The sequence below is a fragment of the Carassius auratus genome, unplaced genomic scaffold, assembly GCF_003368295.1.
Source record: "Carassius auratus strain Wakin unplaced genomic scaffold, ASM336829v1 scaf_tig00006181, whole genome shotgun sequence".
Taxonomy (NCBI): Eukaryota; Metazoa; Chordata; class Actinopteri; order Cypriniformes; family Cyprinidae; genus Carassius; species Carassius auratus.
Window position 1 is genome coordinate 35,553 of NW_020523734.1, and position 20,074 is coordinate 55,626.

Here is a 20,074-nt window from a genome sequence, read left to right on the forward strand (position 1 = left end):
AGGTCTTGATGTTATGTTCAATAACCAAGGTGTTTTTTTTTTTTTTTTTTTTTTTTTTTTTTGTGAACTGTAGAATTTATAGACACAAAAACATTTTTAGAAATCTCAACCTACTAAAATAAAAAAAAAAAATAAAAAATAAAGTTGAAAAGGTTTTACTGAAAAAAAAATTGTAATAATAATAAGCTATTATTACAAAAGTATAACAATATAAGTAGAATTGCTTAGAAAATAATCTGTGGTTCTAGCACTTTTTGAAGACTTGTTATTTATTTTCTAATAATGAATAAATTCCACAAAACTGAGCAGAAATTATTGTAACAAGGTAAATGCATGCAAACCAGATGTTGTTATAACATAAGGATGTTTTTAATTAAGCATGTTTTCCCTTGATACTCACACTGGCCTACTTAAAAACACCCTTGGCAATTAATAATTTTTTGACAAATTGGTGCTAAAGGGAACTCTATTAATTTTCTAATGTACCGTAAGCAGATTTTATTCATACTCAGTATGTTTTTGTCTCAGTATTTTCTGAAGCCATTATATATCTCTCAGACTCAGACAGAGTTTGGCCTGTCTGCGGCCTGCTCTCAGTAAATCATGACCTGTACTTCAGCTTACACACAGGTGTGATCTAGCCTCCATGCACGCAAACACTTCACAGCCAAAATCAGTTCATACACCAGGTGAAAGATGGAAAAGTGTCTGCGAGCGGTCACGTGATGATGCTGAAAGAAGAGCCTTCTTGTAGTTATAGCCGATTAGTGTGTGCCTGCAGGATTTATCCTCCTCCTCAAACTCAGTCTAACACACACTAACGCACTCATACACACAAATAACACACTCACACACACTTCCCATCCCACTCTGTTCAACTTTAGTAACCTACTCAGCCTTGAGAAATCCTCTTTCTAATCTGGGTTCCCCCCGCCCATCCCAATCCTCTCGCTCTTCTCGGCTCTCACCTGCTAGCATGCTAAACAAGATGTGGGCTGCAAGGCACTTTTCTTGTTTTTCTTGGTTTTCTTTGAGGACTGATAAAGGAGTTTTTGTCCACTGATGGTCGAGTGGGATCTGATGTGTGTGAGTGTGTGTGTCCGTGCTGGTTCATCCGACTGAAGGATGTATCGTCTGCTGGTGGCCCAGGTTCTGCTGGGCTGCTGGATCGGGGCACAACCCTTCTGTCCTTCCCAGTGCACCTGTGTGTACCACGGACACAGCGACGGCACTGGCAGCAGGTGAGGAAACTCATTCTCTATAGTAGTAATAATGATCATAATAATAGCGTTTCATAAAACTGTATAATTGTGGTGTGTAAGAACAGGCATAATTTAGATTTATAGTTTGATTTCTGGAATACAAATAGTGATGTAAGTAGACAGACATGGGAAAGTATAATGAACTGGAATAAACAAAAACATAAACAAAAAAATAGAATCATTCAGCACTTGGAGAAGTAGCCATTTACATTGTAACAACAGACAGATGTTCATGCATGTATAAATGTATAAGTTTGAATCTGACGGAAGAAAATAGAATAAATATATACAATTTTCAGCAATATAACAATTGCATAATGCAATATGATACAGATACAATAAATGTATTATTTTTCATAAAATCTGAATCAAAATAGGCAATATTTTTTGTTTCAACAAGGATAGACACATTTCATACTTGTGTTTTTAATGGCATATATCAATTTAAACACAAATATATCCGTGGTAGTTTATCTTGTTTTTTACAGATTGGCACTGAAGGGAAATCTGTTTTAAGTTTTGGAGTTTTAAATCTTTGAAATTTTTTTTTTTTTTTATCCAATTACAGTTTAGTATGTAAATGTGTATAGGCCTATTCATATTATTCTAATTCTAAATATACTTTTTAAATAAGTAAACTGGATTTCAAGTATACTAATAAGTAATTCACTTGAATATAAAAAAAAATATATCGTGTTTTTCTGAGTGGCATAGCCCCTATGATATGAATCCAAGGCTGCTGGTGTAACATAAAGGATGATTATACATCGATATTATGAATCAGAAAAATGCTAATGTAAATGACATGAATCTAAAAAAAATCCTTTCTTTATGAGGCTTATGTTCTATAGACCTGGGTTTCTCAATTCTGGCCTTCTAGTTTAGCTCCTCAAACCCTAATCAAACTCACATGAACAAGCTAATCAATGTCTCCAGAAGATCTAGGAAGTTACAGGCAGGTGAGTTTGATCAAGGTTGGAGTTAAACCCTACAGGTAATTGGACCTCGAGGACCAGAGTTAAGAACCTCTGTTATAGGCTAATACAATCCACATTGAACATCACCACACATATGCTCATATTGGTCAAAGTGATAAACCTCTGCTCTGCCCCAGGTCTGTTCTATGCAATGACCCTGACATGTCAGATATTCCGGTTAACATCCCTGTGGACACGGTGAAGCTGCGGGTGGAGAAGACAGCTGTGCGTCGAGTGCCCACCGAAGCCTTCTATTACCTGTCCGAGTTACGCTACCTGTGGATAACATACAATTCAGTCACATCTGTGGATCCTGGCAGTTTCTACAATCTGAAAGTTCTTCATGAGCTACGGCTGGACGGGAACGTGATCGCTACCTTTCCCTGGGAGTCTCTGAAAGAGATGCCCAGTCTCAGGACCTTGGACCTGCACAACAACCGCTTGACCAGTGTTCCTTTGGAGGCAGCACCTTACTTGGTTAACATCACCTACCTAGACATTTCTAGTAACAAGCTAACCACCCTTCCCTCTGACCTGGTGGACATCTGGCCTCCATTTTCAGGCATCCTGCCCAGTGCCAATGCATCACAAAAGATTGTTCTTGGTGGGTAAAAATGATGATGGCACATCTTAAATATGCATTATGATGTTATGTATCTATTATGACATTAGTTTTTAAAAATCTTTCTTTTAGAGGGTTACCATGTAGCAAAAGAACCCCAGTGTTTGAGGAGGATTCACATTAGCATTCATAGTAAGTTGTATGAGCTTTCCCTTGAGAAAAAGTTGTGCACTTAATTGTATTAAATGTGCACTTGTAGTGTACTTCATACCTTAAAAGTATATTTGTAACTGTACTTGGAGATAACATAATATTAATAAAACAGGCCACTTAAAAAGCATTCCATTTGGCAGACTCTTATCCAAAGTGACTTACAGCGCATTCAGGATATACATTATTTTTATCAGTATGTGTGTTTCCTGGGAATTGAACCCACAACCTTTTGCGCTGTTAACACAATACTCTACCATTGAACCACAGGAACAATATAAAATTTTTATGTTTTAATCATGCTGATTCTGATGTGTTTACTTTTTTATGTGTATTGTGTCGACGTACTAAAGCCCATATAAAATACTGAATTATAATTAACTGTGGTATATTATTCAATATTCAATATTACAACATTACATATATTTTGTAAATGTTAACTGTATTTAATTTAAATGTAACTATAAAATAAATTTTTTTTTTCAAACAAAAATGCATACAATCAAGAGTACAAAAACATGTGTAAGCATTTTTGTTTATATTTGTAGCGCATATGCTGAAGTGTACTTCTTTTTCACAAGGGTAGGTTCACTAAAATGCAAAGTATCTGGGTGGAGGCATATACAAAATGCCAAGTAAAAAAGATTCAACAATATCCCTCTGTTCACCATGTATTTTTATCGTTAGTCCATGTATGATCTTTAAATATCTAAATCTAGGCTGTGTCTTCCTGGGCGCTCCCAAGTTAAGTACAGGCTAATCTTCTAATGGGACTTCCAACTGTCTGTAAAGCTCTGAGATTTGAGTTTCTTTGAAGTGCTCATCTGGGAAGAGGATGATTCGTACAGTACTGCATGTTTGCTCAGTGGCATCTAAAAAACAGATCCCAGCTGAAGAGAAAGTTAGAATAGTTTGATAGAACCATGTGTGTTTGACACAATGGATATACAATTCAAGAGTACACCTGTATGGCATCTAGTGAAAGTATAGAATGCTTTATCAGCTGGTGAAAGTGACATGCATTATCAATTTTGTGTTGAACATTTTTGCTTGTGTGATATTGCTTAAATTCTGTACTTTCACCAGGTGCAATGCAAGTGTAAAAATGAGCATAAATGCACAAAATCACCGGGATTTAGCCTGTATAATCAGAATATTAGCCCTTGTCACCATCCAGCTGTTGAATTGCATCAGTGGACCGTCTAATTTCCTCTTTACAGTCAACAGATCTTCATCCTGCCATAGACAGAATTATGGGCAGACTGTGGTGTTAATGTCCAACACCTGATGCATGCGAGCCAGACAAGACATCCTGGCTTCAAGATTTACAACTTTCTGATTTGATGGGAGTAAACTGCTGTTTTATCATAGTAGCTGAATAATAAATCAGTGGTCTTTATTTCAGCGTGTTGAGATGTTCAGTAAGTGAAGTAATGTTTCTCCATTCTGTTTCTGCATTAGGCAGCTCCCTTTATCCAAAGTATCTTCTATTGTATTGAAGGTATACATTTTTATCAGTTTATGCATTCCATTTCAATCCTTTCAATTCAAATATGCAACATAAACATGACTTTGCTAGTAATATCATCTTGGTTTGATGTATAATTTTGCAAATACTTGTAGACATGGGTTGTGCAATTCAAAATGAATCAAAGCAGGATAATTCAAATTTGAATGTAAGGAACTAGAATTCACTTGACAGCCTTATTTGATAAGTGTTAAAAGCTTGGATTTTGAAGGTTTTTAGGCCTTTGTACCTAAAAGTATTGCTTTCATAAACATATTCTACGCAAATATTTCAATATTTGCAGGTCTACAGGACAACCCCTGGTACTGTGACTGTCGGATTTCCAAGCTCATTGAGTTGTCTAAGATGGCCAGCATACCTGTGGTGTTGATGGATCAGGTTCTGACATGCAGTGGACCAGAGAACTTAGCTGGCGTTCTGTTCCAGCGGGCTGAACTTGATCAGTGCAGCAAGCCGTCAGTCATGACTTCAGCAACTAAGATCACTTCACCACTGGGCAGCAATGTTCTTCTGCGGTGTGACGCCACTGGATTCCCTACACCCACCCTCCTCTGGACCAGAGCTGATGGGACGACGGTCAATGTCACAGGTATGAGTGTCACAAAATATGCTAATGTGTGCACTTATAATCACCTAAAATCATACCATGCTAATAACATTTTTGAAGGGTTAAAAAGACTTTTAATCACATATAGTGCAGTTAACAAGTATACATGCTAGACAAGTTCAGACTGGTCCATTTTCGGCTGGGTTAAAGTGTTTACACAACATTTTAAAAAAGACAAATTATCGTGAATGAAATCTATATTTTAAAGTGCAAACAAGGACTGCTTGATTAACAGTTATAGTACTGATATGATTTTTTTTTTCAACATAATAAAGAAACTCATACAGATTTGGAATGACATGAGGGTGAGTAAATGATGAGAAAATTGTCTTTTTTTGGGGCGAACTATCCCTTCAATGTCAGCCAATTTAAGTGATTTGCCAAAGCATTATTATCAGTAAACTGTCCACCATTTTACATCGTGCATTCCTAATTCAATCCTCAAATGGTCCTTATTTCTTGCTTACACTTATGGTCAATATGACCCCAAAATTGATAGAGGAATTGTAAAAGATATATACGTTTTTGAATCATACAAATATTATATCATTTTTTGTTTGTTGGTTTACTTCTCATCTATACGTTAAATCGCTGTTTTGGGAATATGAAAGTACTTTTGTACCTATTTACTACAAAATTCCTCAACTACACCATTAATTTGCATGTGAAATATTACATTTTCATGAAAAAATAAATCACTTGCATGATGTTGTAAATTTGATTTAAGTTGTTTCTAGATATTGATTTAGGTATTATGTGTAGAATTCGGCCACCTGCTGGTTAATGAAAAACTTGTAGAAATTATATATATATTGTTTGTTGGCTATAACATGAAAAACAATTATTGTCTTTTTTGTATCAGGCAAAATTTACCTGCAGGTTCATCCCTAATAATTCATAACAATAAATGCATCTTTGGTGAGCATAAGAGATTTATTTTAAAAACACAAAAAAAATCTACATCCCTGTAAAATATTGCTTTCATGAAGGCAGAATTTGAAAACTGTTCATTCCTAATGTAAACATACATTGAACAATATCTAAAGCATCCTTTAATCTTTTTCTTACAAATTCTAAGTTATTGCTTACCATTACATGTCTCTGTAGTTGTGCAGGAATCTCCAGGTGAGGGGGTCCGTTGGTCCATCCTCAGTTTGCACAGTATCGGGTTTAAGGATGCAGGCGATTACCGCTGCAAGGCCAAGAACTTTGCAGGGAATGCCGAAGCGTACATCACCCTGTCTGTGGATGGGCTGCAGTCCTCAACGCCGTCCCCACTGATAAACATCACCAAGAGGCCCGACGATCAACCTGTGACTTCTTTTGCTGGGACTAAGATGCCATTGTACACTACCTTAAGTCCTGCTCTTACAACCAGAGCTGCCATGACCACAGTTCCACCACTGACAACCAGGAAGAGTCCGGGACCAGGTGGAGGAATTCAGAGGTCTCCACCAGCTGGAGACAAGCCAGCTAAGATCCAGCAAAGCAAGGATGGCAAAGGTTCACTGACGAGTGAAAAGTCCAAAAAGAAAGCTGATCTCAAAGACATTGAGGTTGTGGAGGAGACAAGTGACACGGCGGTCTTACTATGGAGAGCTGAAGGTTTGCCAAGCGACTCGCTCGTAACAGTGTTCTACTTTCCATTTGATGCGAAAGACGATAAGGAGACGGTCGATACGGAAGTTGGTCAAGGGAAGCTGCTCTTGGAGTATCTGATGCCTAACCAGGTCTACACGGTGTGTTTGGTCACTAAGGGTTCGGTGGCTGGGAAAGAGCAATGTGTGGATTTCACTACTCTGGATAACGGTGGAGAAGATGGGCAGAACAAAATCCTGATGGTCGCCAGTGGGATCGCATGCGCAGTCGCGGTGCCTCTCATTGTGGTGTTGCTCTACAAGATCGTATGTCTCTGCTGTAAAGGAAACAGTAGCAGGAACAATGGACCAGACGACGATCTTTCAAAAGAGATGTATGTAAAGTTTGAGACGCTCACTATGAAACAAAGGACTCTGAATGGGCAGGCCAATGATCTTTGGGCGCGAAGGCAGACTCAGGAGTCGGAGAGGATGCTCCTGTGCTCACGGTCAAGCATTGACTCTCAAATGACGTACAAGAGTGACAGCTCCAGAGCCGAGTATCTGTGCTAATGTATAGCACATCGGCTTTGTGTGTTACTTGGTATTACTTGGTATTAGATAAGCTGTGGCAACATCAGTTTTAAAAGATTAGCTCTTAATACGCTGTCAAACTCATTGCCTTACAAGACTTATCATGACCCACAAATTGTCTCATTGCCCATTTTTTGAAAGCCATATTCTTCACGCAATCACACACAATTATGTATTTTTATTTATTATTTTTTAAATGGAATACAGTGTACATAAATGTAAACATTCTGTATTTTTGTGTAGCCTATACTTCAACATATAATGAAGTAGAGTTACATATTATGTGTCTTGGAAATCTTAATTAAACCTTTTTACGTTTATTTATTTATTTGTAATATTACTATATTCACATATGGTGATATGTGATTTAATAGATAAGTTAACACGCCAAATTCTCTTACGTTTGTTTTAAATTTAAATGAGGTCAGAAAAGGATCAAACCAAGCAGAACCAGATACTTTGTTACGATATATTCACATTTCTGAGATGATGTGTGTGAGTTTGAATGATTATGCAGCATGTGCATTTGATGTTTCAGTCCTCTTCATATTTTTATGTCTTCTCTATCTTTCTACCTCTCTATCTTTTGTTTAATTGTACATTTATATGCAATATCTGTGTAAATGTATGATAATGTGTTGTAAATCCTTTATGAGTGCCATGCATATCACTAAAATGTCCATATTCCCGTATTCTTCTATTGGAATGTAGAAAATTATTTTCATTTGCAATTCAGGATACAAGACAGCATCAGCATAATTTAGAATTTTCTATAAATGAAACCTGAAAAAATCTCAGCTTCCACAGAAAAAAAGTAAGCAGTACAACTGTAATTGAATTACCACAATATATATATATATATTGTATGTTTTTTTACAGCTCCAAATCAGCATATTTGACAGATCATGTGACACTGAAGACTGGAGTGATGGCTGCTGAAAATTCATCTTATTTTATTCAGATTATTTATTTATTTTTAATGGTAATAATACAATATTACTGGTTTTACTGTTTTGATCAAATAAAAGCAGCCTTTGTGAGCATAAGAATGTAGTTGCAATAAATTCTTACCAGTCCCGAATGCTACAAATGGTGGCATAAATTCATTATTAAATAGACCGGTCATTAGTTATCTTTAGTTCAGTACAACTTTATAAAGTTAACACGTCAGTTGAATTAGTTATTGAATTCTGTCCAGTGTGATGTCATAGCGGGTCCTGTGAGTGTGTATCACAGCAGACATTGTGCTGCATTTCCTACCCTGCTTAAGCACAAGAACAGGGAAGCTGTTGTCCCTGTACCTGCCACATTTTTCCCAGAGCAGTGCCTCTAATTTCTGTGACAATATGACAGTCATTCTTATAATAAGATTGCGTGTATGCGGGGTAAATAGGAAACGGGTGAAGCATTTACAAGCCCTGTCCACATCACCAACCCTGGTGATTCTTCACTCACTGAGGCCCAGACAGAGCATGTGCAGACACAACAACACTGGTTTAATGGTTTGTGTGTGTATGTGTGTGTGTGTGTGTGAGGGAGGAAGCATCCCATTACTCATGAGCAGCACAAAAAGGTGTGACCACTCCTACTGAATCACATGCATAGACTGGGACAGACCAGGAGGTGAACTCAGGGTGACTTGTGTTATTCTTTTAACTTTTTGTGTTTCTCATGCTCAGGCTCAGAGTCTTACACCAGGGAAAACCCTCTTCTGAGCCCTTGCTGGTCTCACCATGTGTCAAATTTACCATGGGGCTGTTAGGAATTTCATACTTTGCTTCCAAAACAACTAGAGAGCAGAAGGACTTGAGAGATTGAGACTCTGTGTGTATATGTGTGCCTGACACAAACCTGGCCGTCTTACAGGACTCTCACTTTCAGCCTGCTTTGTGCGTAAAGGACACCTCTAGGATTCAGATGCACTCTTTGTAGACTTTTCACCCTGGTTCTCATTTAGTTGGAGCTGGTTGGCTGCGTGTGTAAGATGTGCGGGGGTTACAGCTGCATGGTGTGGTGCTGTGATCAGGGAAATACCTAAGAGGAGAGGCCTGTATAACTGAGATAAGATTATGTTCTGGAGGACGATAGCAGCTACCTTTCATTTGTGGTTATGGGTGGTGCGTATAGGCCCTGCTGAAGCTTCAGGCCGTGTGGAAGGAGCATTATGCTGGGGTGGACGACCCTGGGCTGCGGGAAACTTCAGCTGTGTGGGTAAGTCTGTATGCTCATTGAAGTTTTGTTTGCGAGATATTTCAATCAAACATTGGTGATATTATATATATATATATATATATATATATATATATATATATATATATATATATATATATATATATATATATATATATATATATATATATAAATATATAAATATATATATATATATATATATATATATATATAAATATATATATATATATATATATATATATATATATATATATATATATATATATATATATATATAGTATAATATACATATAGTGTTTTATGTCAACATGTCTTGAGAGAAGATGTTTGAATAGTAAAGTTTGAGAGTCACCGCAGAGGGAAAGATTTGCATCAAATTATTTAAAGTCTGGTCTGTTCCTCATATAAAGCTATCAAGTGTGCCGGGAAAGATTTTAAATAAAACTCCAGTTACCATCCGTTTAATGATGTAGCTACTAAGCTACTTAAACACCAAAGTAACTTTGTGTTCCACGATAGAAAGAGTGTCATACAGGAATGAACCACATGAGCTGAGTCAATAATGACTTGCAATGAATGGGTGAACAGTTTCTTTAATATTTAATAGAATGGCCATTAAATGTCCATGAAGAAATAACATCTTATTTGAAAACAAAAAATGTTAATGAAATTAATGAAAATGTAATTCTGAGTCTTGTTGGACCCACTGCTTTGGAGCCACAGTGAGAAGAGAATTTGACCCTCCCTTTTATGAATCATCATATTTATATCAGCATAAGTCTAAATATTTTGTTGAATACCTTTTTATCAGATTATATCTTAAATATGAAGAAAAACTCCCTTTATTTAAAAATAACATATTTATTAACAGCTTAACATAGTTGCTATATTGGATTAGTTATTTGTTGCTTGATAGACTTTATAGAAATCATCAATCCTTTGCGCTTAACTAGAACATCAGAATGCATCCTCATCTAGTTTGCAAAAAGTGACTATTAATTAATATATACTAACGATCACCATATTCAACATTTTCCGTTATTTTCTATGCACATCCTAGCAACATGGCTGTGTTTTTTGTAATGCATTCAATCCTCCACCATGGTGTGTGTTGCTAAGATACAGTTGCTTTATTTCTACAGGCATCTGTGAGATCGATGTGTGAACCTCTCCCTATTAAAGCATGAAAAGAGCTGTCTCTTAGCAACATTAATTCACATCCTGAATGACATTATAGGTGCTAATATGGATTGGGAAGAAAGAGAAAATAATTAGCAATTTTATGACTGAAGAAAGAATGTATTTGTTAGCCGACAGGCCTCATTTATCAAACAGCTTTAGTTTAGGGTCAGGGAGGTCTCATGTTAAAGGGGGGGTGAAATGCTATTTCATGCATACTGAGTTTTTTACACTGTTAAAGAGTTGGATTCCCATGCTAAACATGGACAAAGTTTCAAAAATTAAGTTGTACGTTTGAAAGAGTATTTTTGTTTCCAAAATACTCCTTCCGGTTTGTCACAAGTTTCGGAAAGTTTTTTTCGAGTATGGCTCTGTGTGTCGTTAGATGGAGCAGAATTTCCTTATATGGGTCCTAAGGGCACGTCTGCCGGAAGAGCGCGCTCCCGTATAGCGAGGCTGAGCAGACATTTCACTGATCAGAGCGATTCACTGATCAGAGCGAGAGCGTCGCAAAATGTCACAAAAGACGTGTGTTTTTGGTTGCCAGGGCAAGACAACCCTGCACAAATTACCAAAAAAAAAAAAAAAATAGCATTAAGGGACCAGTGGATGGAGTTTATTTTTACAGAGCATCAACGGAGTTGTGCAAGTGTTTGTGTTTGTTCCCCTGCATTTCGAAGATGCTTGTTTTACAAACAAGGCCCAGTTTGACGCCGGATTTGCACATCGTTTATTTCTTAAGGATAATGCAATCCCAACGAAAAAGGGTCACGATCGTGTGTTGGAACCGCATGCGGTGAGTAAAACTGCTTCAAATATCTCTGTGTTGTTAACTTAGCTATCGGCGCGTAAGCACATCAAGTAAACAACATGCGATGTTGTCATCAAACTGCACTTTCCACATGTACAGTTTAAAAAAAAAAAATATATATATATATATAAATTTCAGCCTCTGGATCTGATTCTGGATCATAAATAAACGGCTGAATCTGACTAGTCATGGTTTGTTTTGGATGTTTTTTTTTCCTCACGGTAATGTCACAGCTTCCACATGCTCTCAACGCAAAAGCCTACTGGCGCTCGTGATTCTTTAGCTCCGCCCACACGTCACGCCTCCAGCCGGTCGTGTTTTTCCGGGAAAAATCGGTACAGACTATCTTTCTCTTATGAATATAATAAAACTAAAGACTTTTTGGAGTTATGAAGGATGCTGTACTACTCTATAGGTACTCAAGATTAACAGGATATTGAGTGAAAACGAGCATTTCACCCCCCCCCCCCCCCCCCCTTAAAGTCTTTGCCGACCACAGTTTCCACTCATCAACCTGTGAGATAAAGTTCATTTTTAAACAATTAATCCTTCGTTTAAATATTAAATCCTACTTTGAGAAGAGCTGAATATGTCTGTATTTACAAAGATGCACAATATTATGTAAACAAATAAACTGTTTATGATGTTTATGACTCTTGACTACAACCTTTGTGGCATTCAGTCTTTAACAGAACACATTGTTACAATAGGATAATTATTAATACATACTTATTACAACAGAGAAACAAAAAAAAAACAAACAAACAAGTAAAACAAGAATTTTTTTGTTTTTTATATATATATATATATATATATATATATATATATATATATATATATATATATATATATATATATATATATATGTCCAATTATACACTTTAATCCTAACAACATTGCTACCAACCAATTGGATCCCTGACCAAACCTCAAACCTGGCCCCAAAATATCAGAGGGTTGTGATTGGTTGATAGAAATGGCGTTCAGGAAAAACAAAATCTGTAAATCTGTAATCTGTATCTTTAAAGATCCTGAACCGTATCTGTTACTTGGCCTTGGAAACAGCATCCAGAGAATGAACCTTGATGGGGACCAGAGAAGAATCGTGTCTAAGGTGGGAAGGTCCATCTTGTTGGATTACCATTTAAGTGAGGGGACAATGTTTTGGGCTGACAAGCTTGCTGGACAAATCAGCAGGGCTGGACTGGACGGAACACGCAGACAGGTAATACCGGAGCCCCATTAATGCTATTGTTGTTTATACATTTTTTTGTTATTTTTAATATGCATGTAAGTATCTATAGTTATATATAAGTTTAGCTGAAAGTTATTTATGTTCTTTTAGTTTTCAATTCCATCAGTGATCATTTGAAGCCTGTTCCAAGTTTTTTAAATGCAGTTTTGGTTCATTCTTTCAGAAGCTTCTTTCATCAGTGAAAGGAATCACGGGTCTGGCTGTGGACTGGATTGAAAACACAGTTCTCTGGAGCAATGCGGAAAAAGGAACGATACAAAGAATGGACACAGATGGGAGAAATGAAAAGACTGTCCTAAGAGACCTGTCTCAGCCAAGAAGTGTGGTTGTTGATCCAAATGAGAGGTAAAAATGTGTAAATCTACACAGTCATTCAAGTAATGTATTTGTACACTACCAGTCAAATGTTTTTGAACAGTAATTTTTATTATTATTATTTTTTTTTTTTTAATATTTTTAAAGAAGACTCTTCTTCTCACCAAGCCTGCATTTGCCTACAGCATTTTTGTATTTGAATATATTTTAAAATGTAACTTATTCCTGTGATGTAAAAGCTGAATTTTCTGCATCATTACTCCAATCTTCAGTGTCACATGATCTTTGAGAAATCATTCTAATATTCTTATTTCCCATTCTAAAATATGTATTATTATTATTATTATTATTATTATTATTATGTTGAAAACAGCTTGGTAGACTTTTGATAATTTTTAATTGTTATTTCTATAAACCCTCAGCTTTTCTATCATGTTACAAAAGCTTTTTATTTCAGATAAATGCTGATCTTTCTGTCCATCAAAGAATCCTGAAAAAAAATACTGTTTTAAATATTGATGATGATAATAATAATAATCAGCAAATCAGCCTATTAGAATGATTTCTGAAGGATCATGTGAGACTGAAGACTGGAGTCCTGATGCTGAAAATGTGGCTTTGATCACAGGAATAAATTACATTTTGAAATATATTCAAATAGAAAGCAGTTTTTTTGAATGCTAAAAAAAATATTTCACAATATTACTGCTTTTGCTGAATTTTGGATGAAATGAATGCAGGCTCGGTGAGAAGAAGAGAATTCTTTAAACAACATAAAAACAATCTTACTGTTCAAAAACTGGTAGTGTGTATATATAATTGAAAAATAAAAATAAGCAAAAAAATAGACCTACATAAAAGAGCTAAAACTTCAGTGGCAATAAAAATGAAGTTGTGAGTACATTGCAATATGGCTTGTGGAGCAATAGGTCAGAGTTGTTACCCACAACAACATGTTTTACATTTTTTACTCTGTTCTCTCAGCAGCGTGCTTGTTGACTGTAGGGGAGATGACTAAAGGCTTGGTCATTTGCACAGTTCTTCTCAGGACTGTGTTGCTCAAATCCTAGTTTGCTCGCTAGCTATAAATGCTGGAGCATTCAGACAGTCACATTCTTTGAAACATGGCTGGCACATAGGTGAAGATCTAACAGTGTCTCAAACAGCACACTGGCCTTACCTTTCTTCTAAAGGACTGGTCTGTGAAGAGATAATCAAGCAACCATTTTGGTTCCAATACAAATATCTCAACATTAGTAGATATTCATTGGGGGAGCTGTAAAGAAAATATTTTCAGCTGTTTTCCAGTGATCTTTAATATTAATGCAGAATGAATGATTTAATAAAAAAATCTGGCTGATATGCAATGCACTGATTATTTTCATGTTATAGGCAGTGAATGAAAATGACTTATATTAAAGGTGCTGTATGTAAGTTTTGGACTCTACTAAAGCTAAAGTTTGCAGATATTTAAGAAACATGCTAAGTTAGTATACTTGTTTATCTGAAAAACAATGCTTACAGTCAATTATTCTCCTTTGAAAATGTTTGTTCTGGGCCGGAATGTCGGTCTCTGTTTTGGTTTGTAAGACCCACCCCCTGCCAGTTTACCCAATTGTATATCGGCACCCTGGGTTGCCAGATGGTGGAAAACGCAGCATCTTTCATTTAATTCATCGTGGAGTGCACTCGTTCCTGTTGTTGACATCAATCTGGCAAACCTGCATGTGCGTCAAGTCCAGGGAGAAGGGACTGGGTGAAAAAACCCCTCTCCAATATTTTGAATTTGGACTGTAATATCTAGTTCAACCGCTACATACAGCACCTTTGAAATGCTGTACTGTTTTAGAGAGAGAAATGTATAAGAATGCTATCACAACATTTTTCTAGATATATTTTCTGGCTGTCAGATGGGTTGACTCCCAGTCTCCAGCGTTCAGACATGAGCGGTGGGAAGAGGGCAACAGTGCTGAAAGCTGCAGACAGACTGAAGGCTCTGGCTATAGACCACCGGGACAGGAGGCTCTTCTGGGTTCAGCAGGGCCAAGGAGTGCACACTGCTATAGGGTCCTGCAACTATGATGGCAACATTATCAACGTCTTTAATCAGCCATTCAGGTAAATTAAATTCTTCTAATGTAAAAATATAAGAGGTAATTCAGGTAATTACTGTTTCATATATTAAAGTAGTAGTAAATACGTCCTCCCTGTCCTAGATCACATCCTCTCAGGATGACGATTTTTCTTGATTATGTGTACCTAACGGACTCTAAGTCAAAAAGGATCATGCGAGTAAACAAGCACACAGGGGGCCGAGGAGAGACTGTCAATTCTAAAAGGATGCCGCACCCCCCTGCTGATGTCAAAGTGGTACATCCCATCAATCAGCCAGTAGTGGAAGTTACAACTCCATTCACTCCAGGTTGGTTATGGAATAATTGTACATCATCTTAATTGCTTTATAAAATGCTGGAGTATTTGCTTTCAGAATATATTACCAAAACATATTTGAATAGTTATTACAATTATTTCTAACCATTAGGGGTGCACGATAAATATCGGCCGATAATTAATGCGCATCTCGTCAGTAAAGTCGGTTATCTAATCAGAGGTAAATCACTGATGAGATGCGCATTAATTATCGGCCGATATTTATCGTGCACCCCTACTAACCATTATTTCATTGCTCCAATTACTCCACTCTTCTTTCTATAATCATAAACTGTGTAAAACTTGGTGATTTTAAGTAGTGTTAAGTAAAGTTACTTTTAAAAGTAATACATTACAATATTGCGGTACTCTATAAAAAAGTAACTAATTGGATTACTTAGTTACTTTCAGTGGAAAGTGGAAAGTTACTCTTTGTCACCTGAGCTGGGCTTGCTTATTTATTTTTAATAACAAAAATCCCAAAAGCTATATTTTGGCCAAATTTAAAGCCCCTTTCACGCTCAAAATGAAAGGAAGAAGCCTCAGGCTGAAGGAAGTGGCTCTGCCTCTGCCATTCACTCACAATTTCTCTCAACACAGACAGGAGAAAGGTGTTTGTGAATAAATGTGAAAACAAATGAACTGCCGTTACTTATTTGAAAAAGTAGCTCAGATGTTTTCAACTAATGCATTAATTTACTAATTACTTAAAAAATATTCTTATTATGTAACTTATATGTAACTTATAATGTGTTACCCCCAACACTAATTGTAAGTTTTCACAATTATCCTAAACGTCAAATGGAGAGCAAATGTATTGCAAATTGGTGGTTTTGCTTAAAAATGATACTGTTCTTATGCAGGCTGCAATCGACACACAGGAGAGTGTGTGAAAGTGTGTTCCGGTCACAGTGACACTGGTCTGTGCCAATGCAGGGACGGTTTTACCCTCAGTAAACAAGGCAACTATTGTGAAGGTACAGCCTCCATTTCCCTTGTGAAACACAATAACTTCTAAAATATTCAAAGCGTCTGTGGCAAAATCCACCACTTTCTTCTGTCATTCAAAACTATCTTCTTCTCTTTCAGATATCAATGAATGTGCCCTGTGGAACCACGGCTGTTCACTGGGATGTGAGAACGTTCCGGGCTCATACTTCTGCAGCTGCCCTAAGGGTTACCTGCTACTGCCCGATTTGAAGACCTGCCAAGGTAGGACTGGAAACTGGGAGGTGGATTATGAAACACTGGCACTAATAGCATAAATATAAATGAGATGGAATTTCATGAGTCAGGGACAGAGAGCAAGAGAGAATAAAAAAAAAAAGAGAGAAAAAGTACTGGAACGAGACAGAGGGCATCTTTAGACTTCATTGTTTCAGCTCTAATTGTGCATTGAGGCAGAGCTGGACAGCGCAGAGCGATAAGATTATGAGATGACATCAGTAATGAGGAACATATTTAGTCAGCAGCTTTGCCTGGCTAAGCAGGTCAAGAGCAAAGCAACAACGAGATTAACCCTCAGTGCAGTCCTCGCACCTGCGGACGCTCATATATACCTGCAGTCAAGTTTGAAGCCATGTTTTCTGACAGCCAAGATGCTTAGAGATGGTGAAATTACAATTAGAAAACATAATTTATGGAATAGATTATTATTTATTGTGAATAATTAGAATAAAAGTACATTAAACTTTTGAATGCAGAAAAAATATTTAAATTAATGCAAATTAAAGATGAAATATCACGTTATCTTAACTCTTAACTCTGAGCATCTTATGTTTTTACTCATTCTGACCAAGGGACCCCTTCCGCACTTTCACCTTTGTGGTTGGGATTATGGTCTTGACATCATGGTCTTGACATCATAACGGGATTGTAGACAGTGTCCCGTTGAGCTTGTTTCCCACCTGGCTTCTTCAAAACCTATCGTCATTACTGGTGTCAAAACCAGTTATGTGGCTTTAAATCTTTATTTATATTATTTTTAACTGGTGTAATCACTTATTATAAAGGCAGGCCTTGTTTGATATCTATTAAGTGTTAACCTGAATAAAACAAAATCTTCCAGACATTGTTAATTGTTTCAGGGCTGGTGTTTTGTAAATATAGGATGATTGGATTTGGGATTATTAGGTGTCAGAATAAGGACTGTCTGATAGGCACAGTGCCACAAGGTCTGTTGGATCAGAGAGGAGTTGGTGGAAACTTTGAGGTGAGAATTGATCAACGAGGACAGGGGTTTTGGAAATGAAAGATTGAGGCCGTAAGCTTTAGACTTTAGACTTGTTTGCGTTGTCTTGTCAGACTGTACAGCCAACCACATGTCATTCTATTTCCCCAAATGACCACGCTTTAATGATTAGTTTGAGGACAATATTCAAAGTGCCAGTGGAATTAAAAAGCCTGGGTTGTGAACAGGTCATTTTTAACCCTCACAGTCATTAGATTGACCATATTACGTTTGGGGCTTGAGTGTGTAAAATAAGTGTGAATTCTAATTTAATTTCCCTTCAGATTATATAAACACCCAATCAAAACCCAGCAGAAAGATAACCAGTATCCAGTATAGTAACACAGTTTATGTTGTTTAGGCTTTTAATATTTAGTTCTTCAGGCATTGTGGAAAAATATACAGTAAAAGAAATTTGTGGATGTGAGAATTCACTAAATTTATGCTTATCTAATTTAAAAATGTATTTTTTGTTCAAATCTTAAAATTCCACGATATTGAGTTCTTCAAGGGGCAAAAACACATTATTTAAAAAAAAAATGGTTTGGTAAATGCAAAATGTTTTTAAAAATATATTTTGGACAGAATAAATACATTGTTAAAATATATTAGTATTTTAAAAAGTGGAAATAAATGTATTAAAAGTTATGTAAATATATTTTAGTACATTATAACTTTAACAATATCTATTAACAATTGTGTGTGTGTGTGTGTGTGATAAGTCTCTTTTGCTCATCAAGGCTGCATTTATTTGATTAAAAATATAGACAAAACAACATTGATTTCCAACAATGATTACAAATTAGCATATTAAATGATTTCTGAAGGATCATGTGACGGGTAATGATGCTGAAAATTTAAATTTGCATCAAATAAATAAATAATATTTTAAAGTATGTAAAAATAGAAACCCATTATTTTTAGATTCTGATAATATTTCACAATATTACTGTTTGAATCAAATATGTGTAGCCCTTAATGAGCGGAAAGAGACGTACAGTATACCAATAAAGTCCATAAATTGAACTGATGAGTTGCATAAATGAATGAATTTATTTTGTTGCTTGTTGTAAATGGCAGAATTTAACTTGCTTGCTTACATTTGTCTGCAGAGTCTAAACCATGCGTGGAGAATGGCACAGTTTGTGATCATGCATGTGTGCACACTGCAGAAGATGATGTGTGTGTGTGGTCCAGAGGGATCTGTGCTTAATTCTGATGGCCGTTCGTGCACAGGTGTGTGCTTTTTGTAAATCAAAGTACATTAATAGCCAGATTACGTATGTATTTATGCCTGTGGCTGTTTCTTCTCCATTGTTTCAGGCTGTTTGTCTGCAGATCGAGGGGGATGCAGTCACATGTGTGTGACTTTATATCCAGGCAGGTGGGTTTGTGAGTGCCAGCCTGGATACCAGCTCCAGCCTGATGGAAAACACTGTGCTGCTGCAGGCAAGGCCTACAAATGTCTTTATAATCTACATTCTGCCAGGGTGCCTGTCTGTCTCCCCCGTCTTGTCTCCTGGAAGTATGGTTTAAGCATAAGTGCATTTGCTTCCAGTGACCTCGTGCATCTGGATCTCTTTGTTTTATTTCAAGCAGGACCTCCAGTGTACCTGTTGTTTGCCAATACAGTGGATATAAAACAGATTAACGCAGATGGCAAAAAGAGCAAAACACTTCTGCAGGAACCAAAAGGCAGTATCATAGCTTTGGACTATGATCCAGTGCAGGAGCAGGTAAAAGTACACACACATGCCAGAAGATTGCTGAGCTGAGGAGACCACACATCACATATATGATGTGTTTACTACTGCCCTCTAGTGGACATGAGATGTAAATGCCAGATGATGTAAGGAAACAGAAATGAAGTTCAGGGCTCATGTTGATAAAATAATGTTTGAAACTGCCATCTTGTGGCCACAGAATTTAAATGCAAGAGGACACATTTCTGTTTTCTGCTGACAAACAAAATATTTACTTGTCATACAATTTCTGAAACCTGACACTCAAACACCAGAACCACACACCAAATCTGCAAAAACAAACACTAATTCTTGGCCTTTGACTCTCCATTTTCAATTTCATAAAATGCTTCTCACAAAACACATCATACAACTCACTATGAAACACAAATCTAACAGGAGTTAATATTATGGCAAAAGTGTTTGCAAATGTATGCTTTTGAGATATGTTTGTGATTTTTTGAATGCATTGCATAATTTTGCAAGAGATGTGAGGCATTTTGCATTTTGTGTGTGCAATTCTTGATTTGTGTGTAAAGTTTTGAAAATGTGTGTAAGAAGTTGAAAAAAGCTGTAATGTGGACTTTTATTTTCTATGACACTAT

General features: G+C 36.5%; 1 protein-coding gene and 1 pseudogene across 1 annotated transcript; both read left to right on the forward strand.

Moving 5' to 3' along the window:
* The first annotated feature begins 325 nt into the window (after positions 1 to 325).
* LOC113071139 (leucine-rich repeat, immunoglobulin-like domain and transmembrane domain-containing protein 3) lies at positions 326 to 8,175 on the forward strand. The gene is made up of 4 exons (XM_026244501.1): positions 326 to 1,241; positions 2,377 to 2,843; positions 4,823 to 5,128; positions 6,254 to 8,175. Exons 1-4 carry the CDS (start codon positions 1,126 to 1,128, stop codon positions 7,294 to 7,296), a joined length of 1,932 nt encoding a protein of 643 aa, XP_026100286.1. The 5' UTR covers positions 326 to 1,125; the 3' UTR covers positions 7,297 to 8,175.
* Positions 8,176 to 8,912: 737 nt separating this feature from the next.
* LOC113071140 (pro-epidermal growth factor-like) lies at positions 8,913 to 19,784 on the forward strand (annotated as a pseudogene).
* The last annotated feature ends 290 nt before the right edge of the window (positions 19,785 to 20,074 follow it).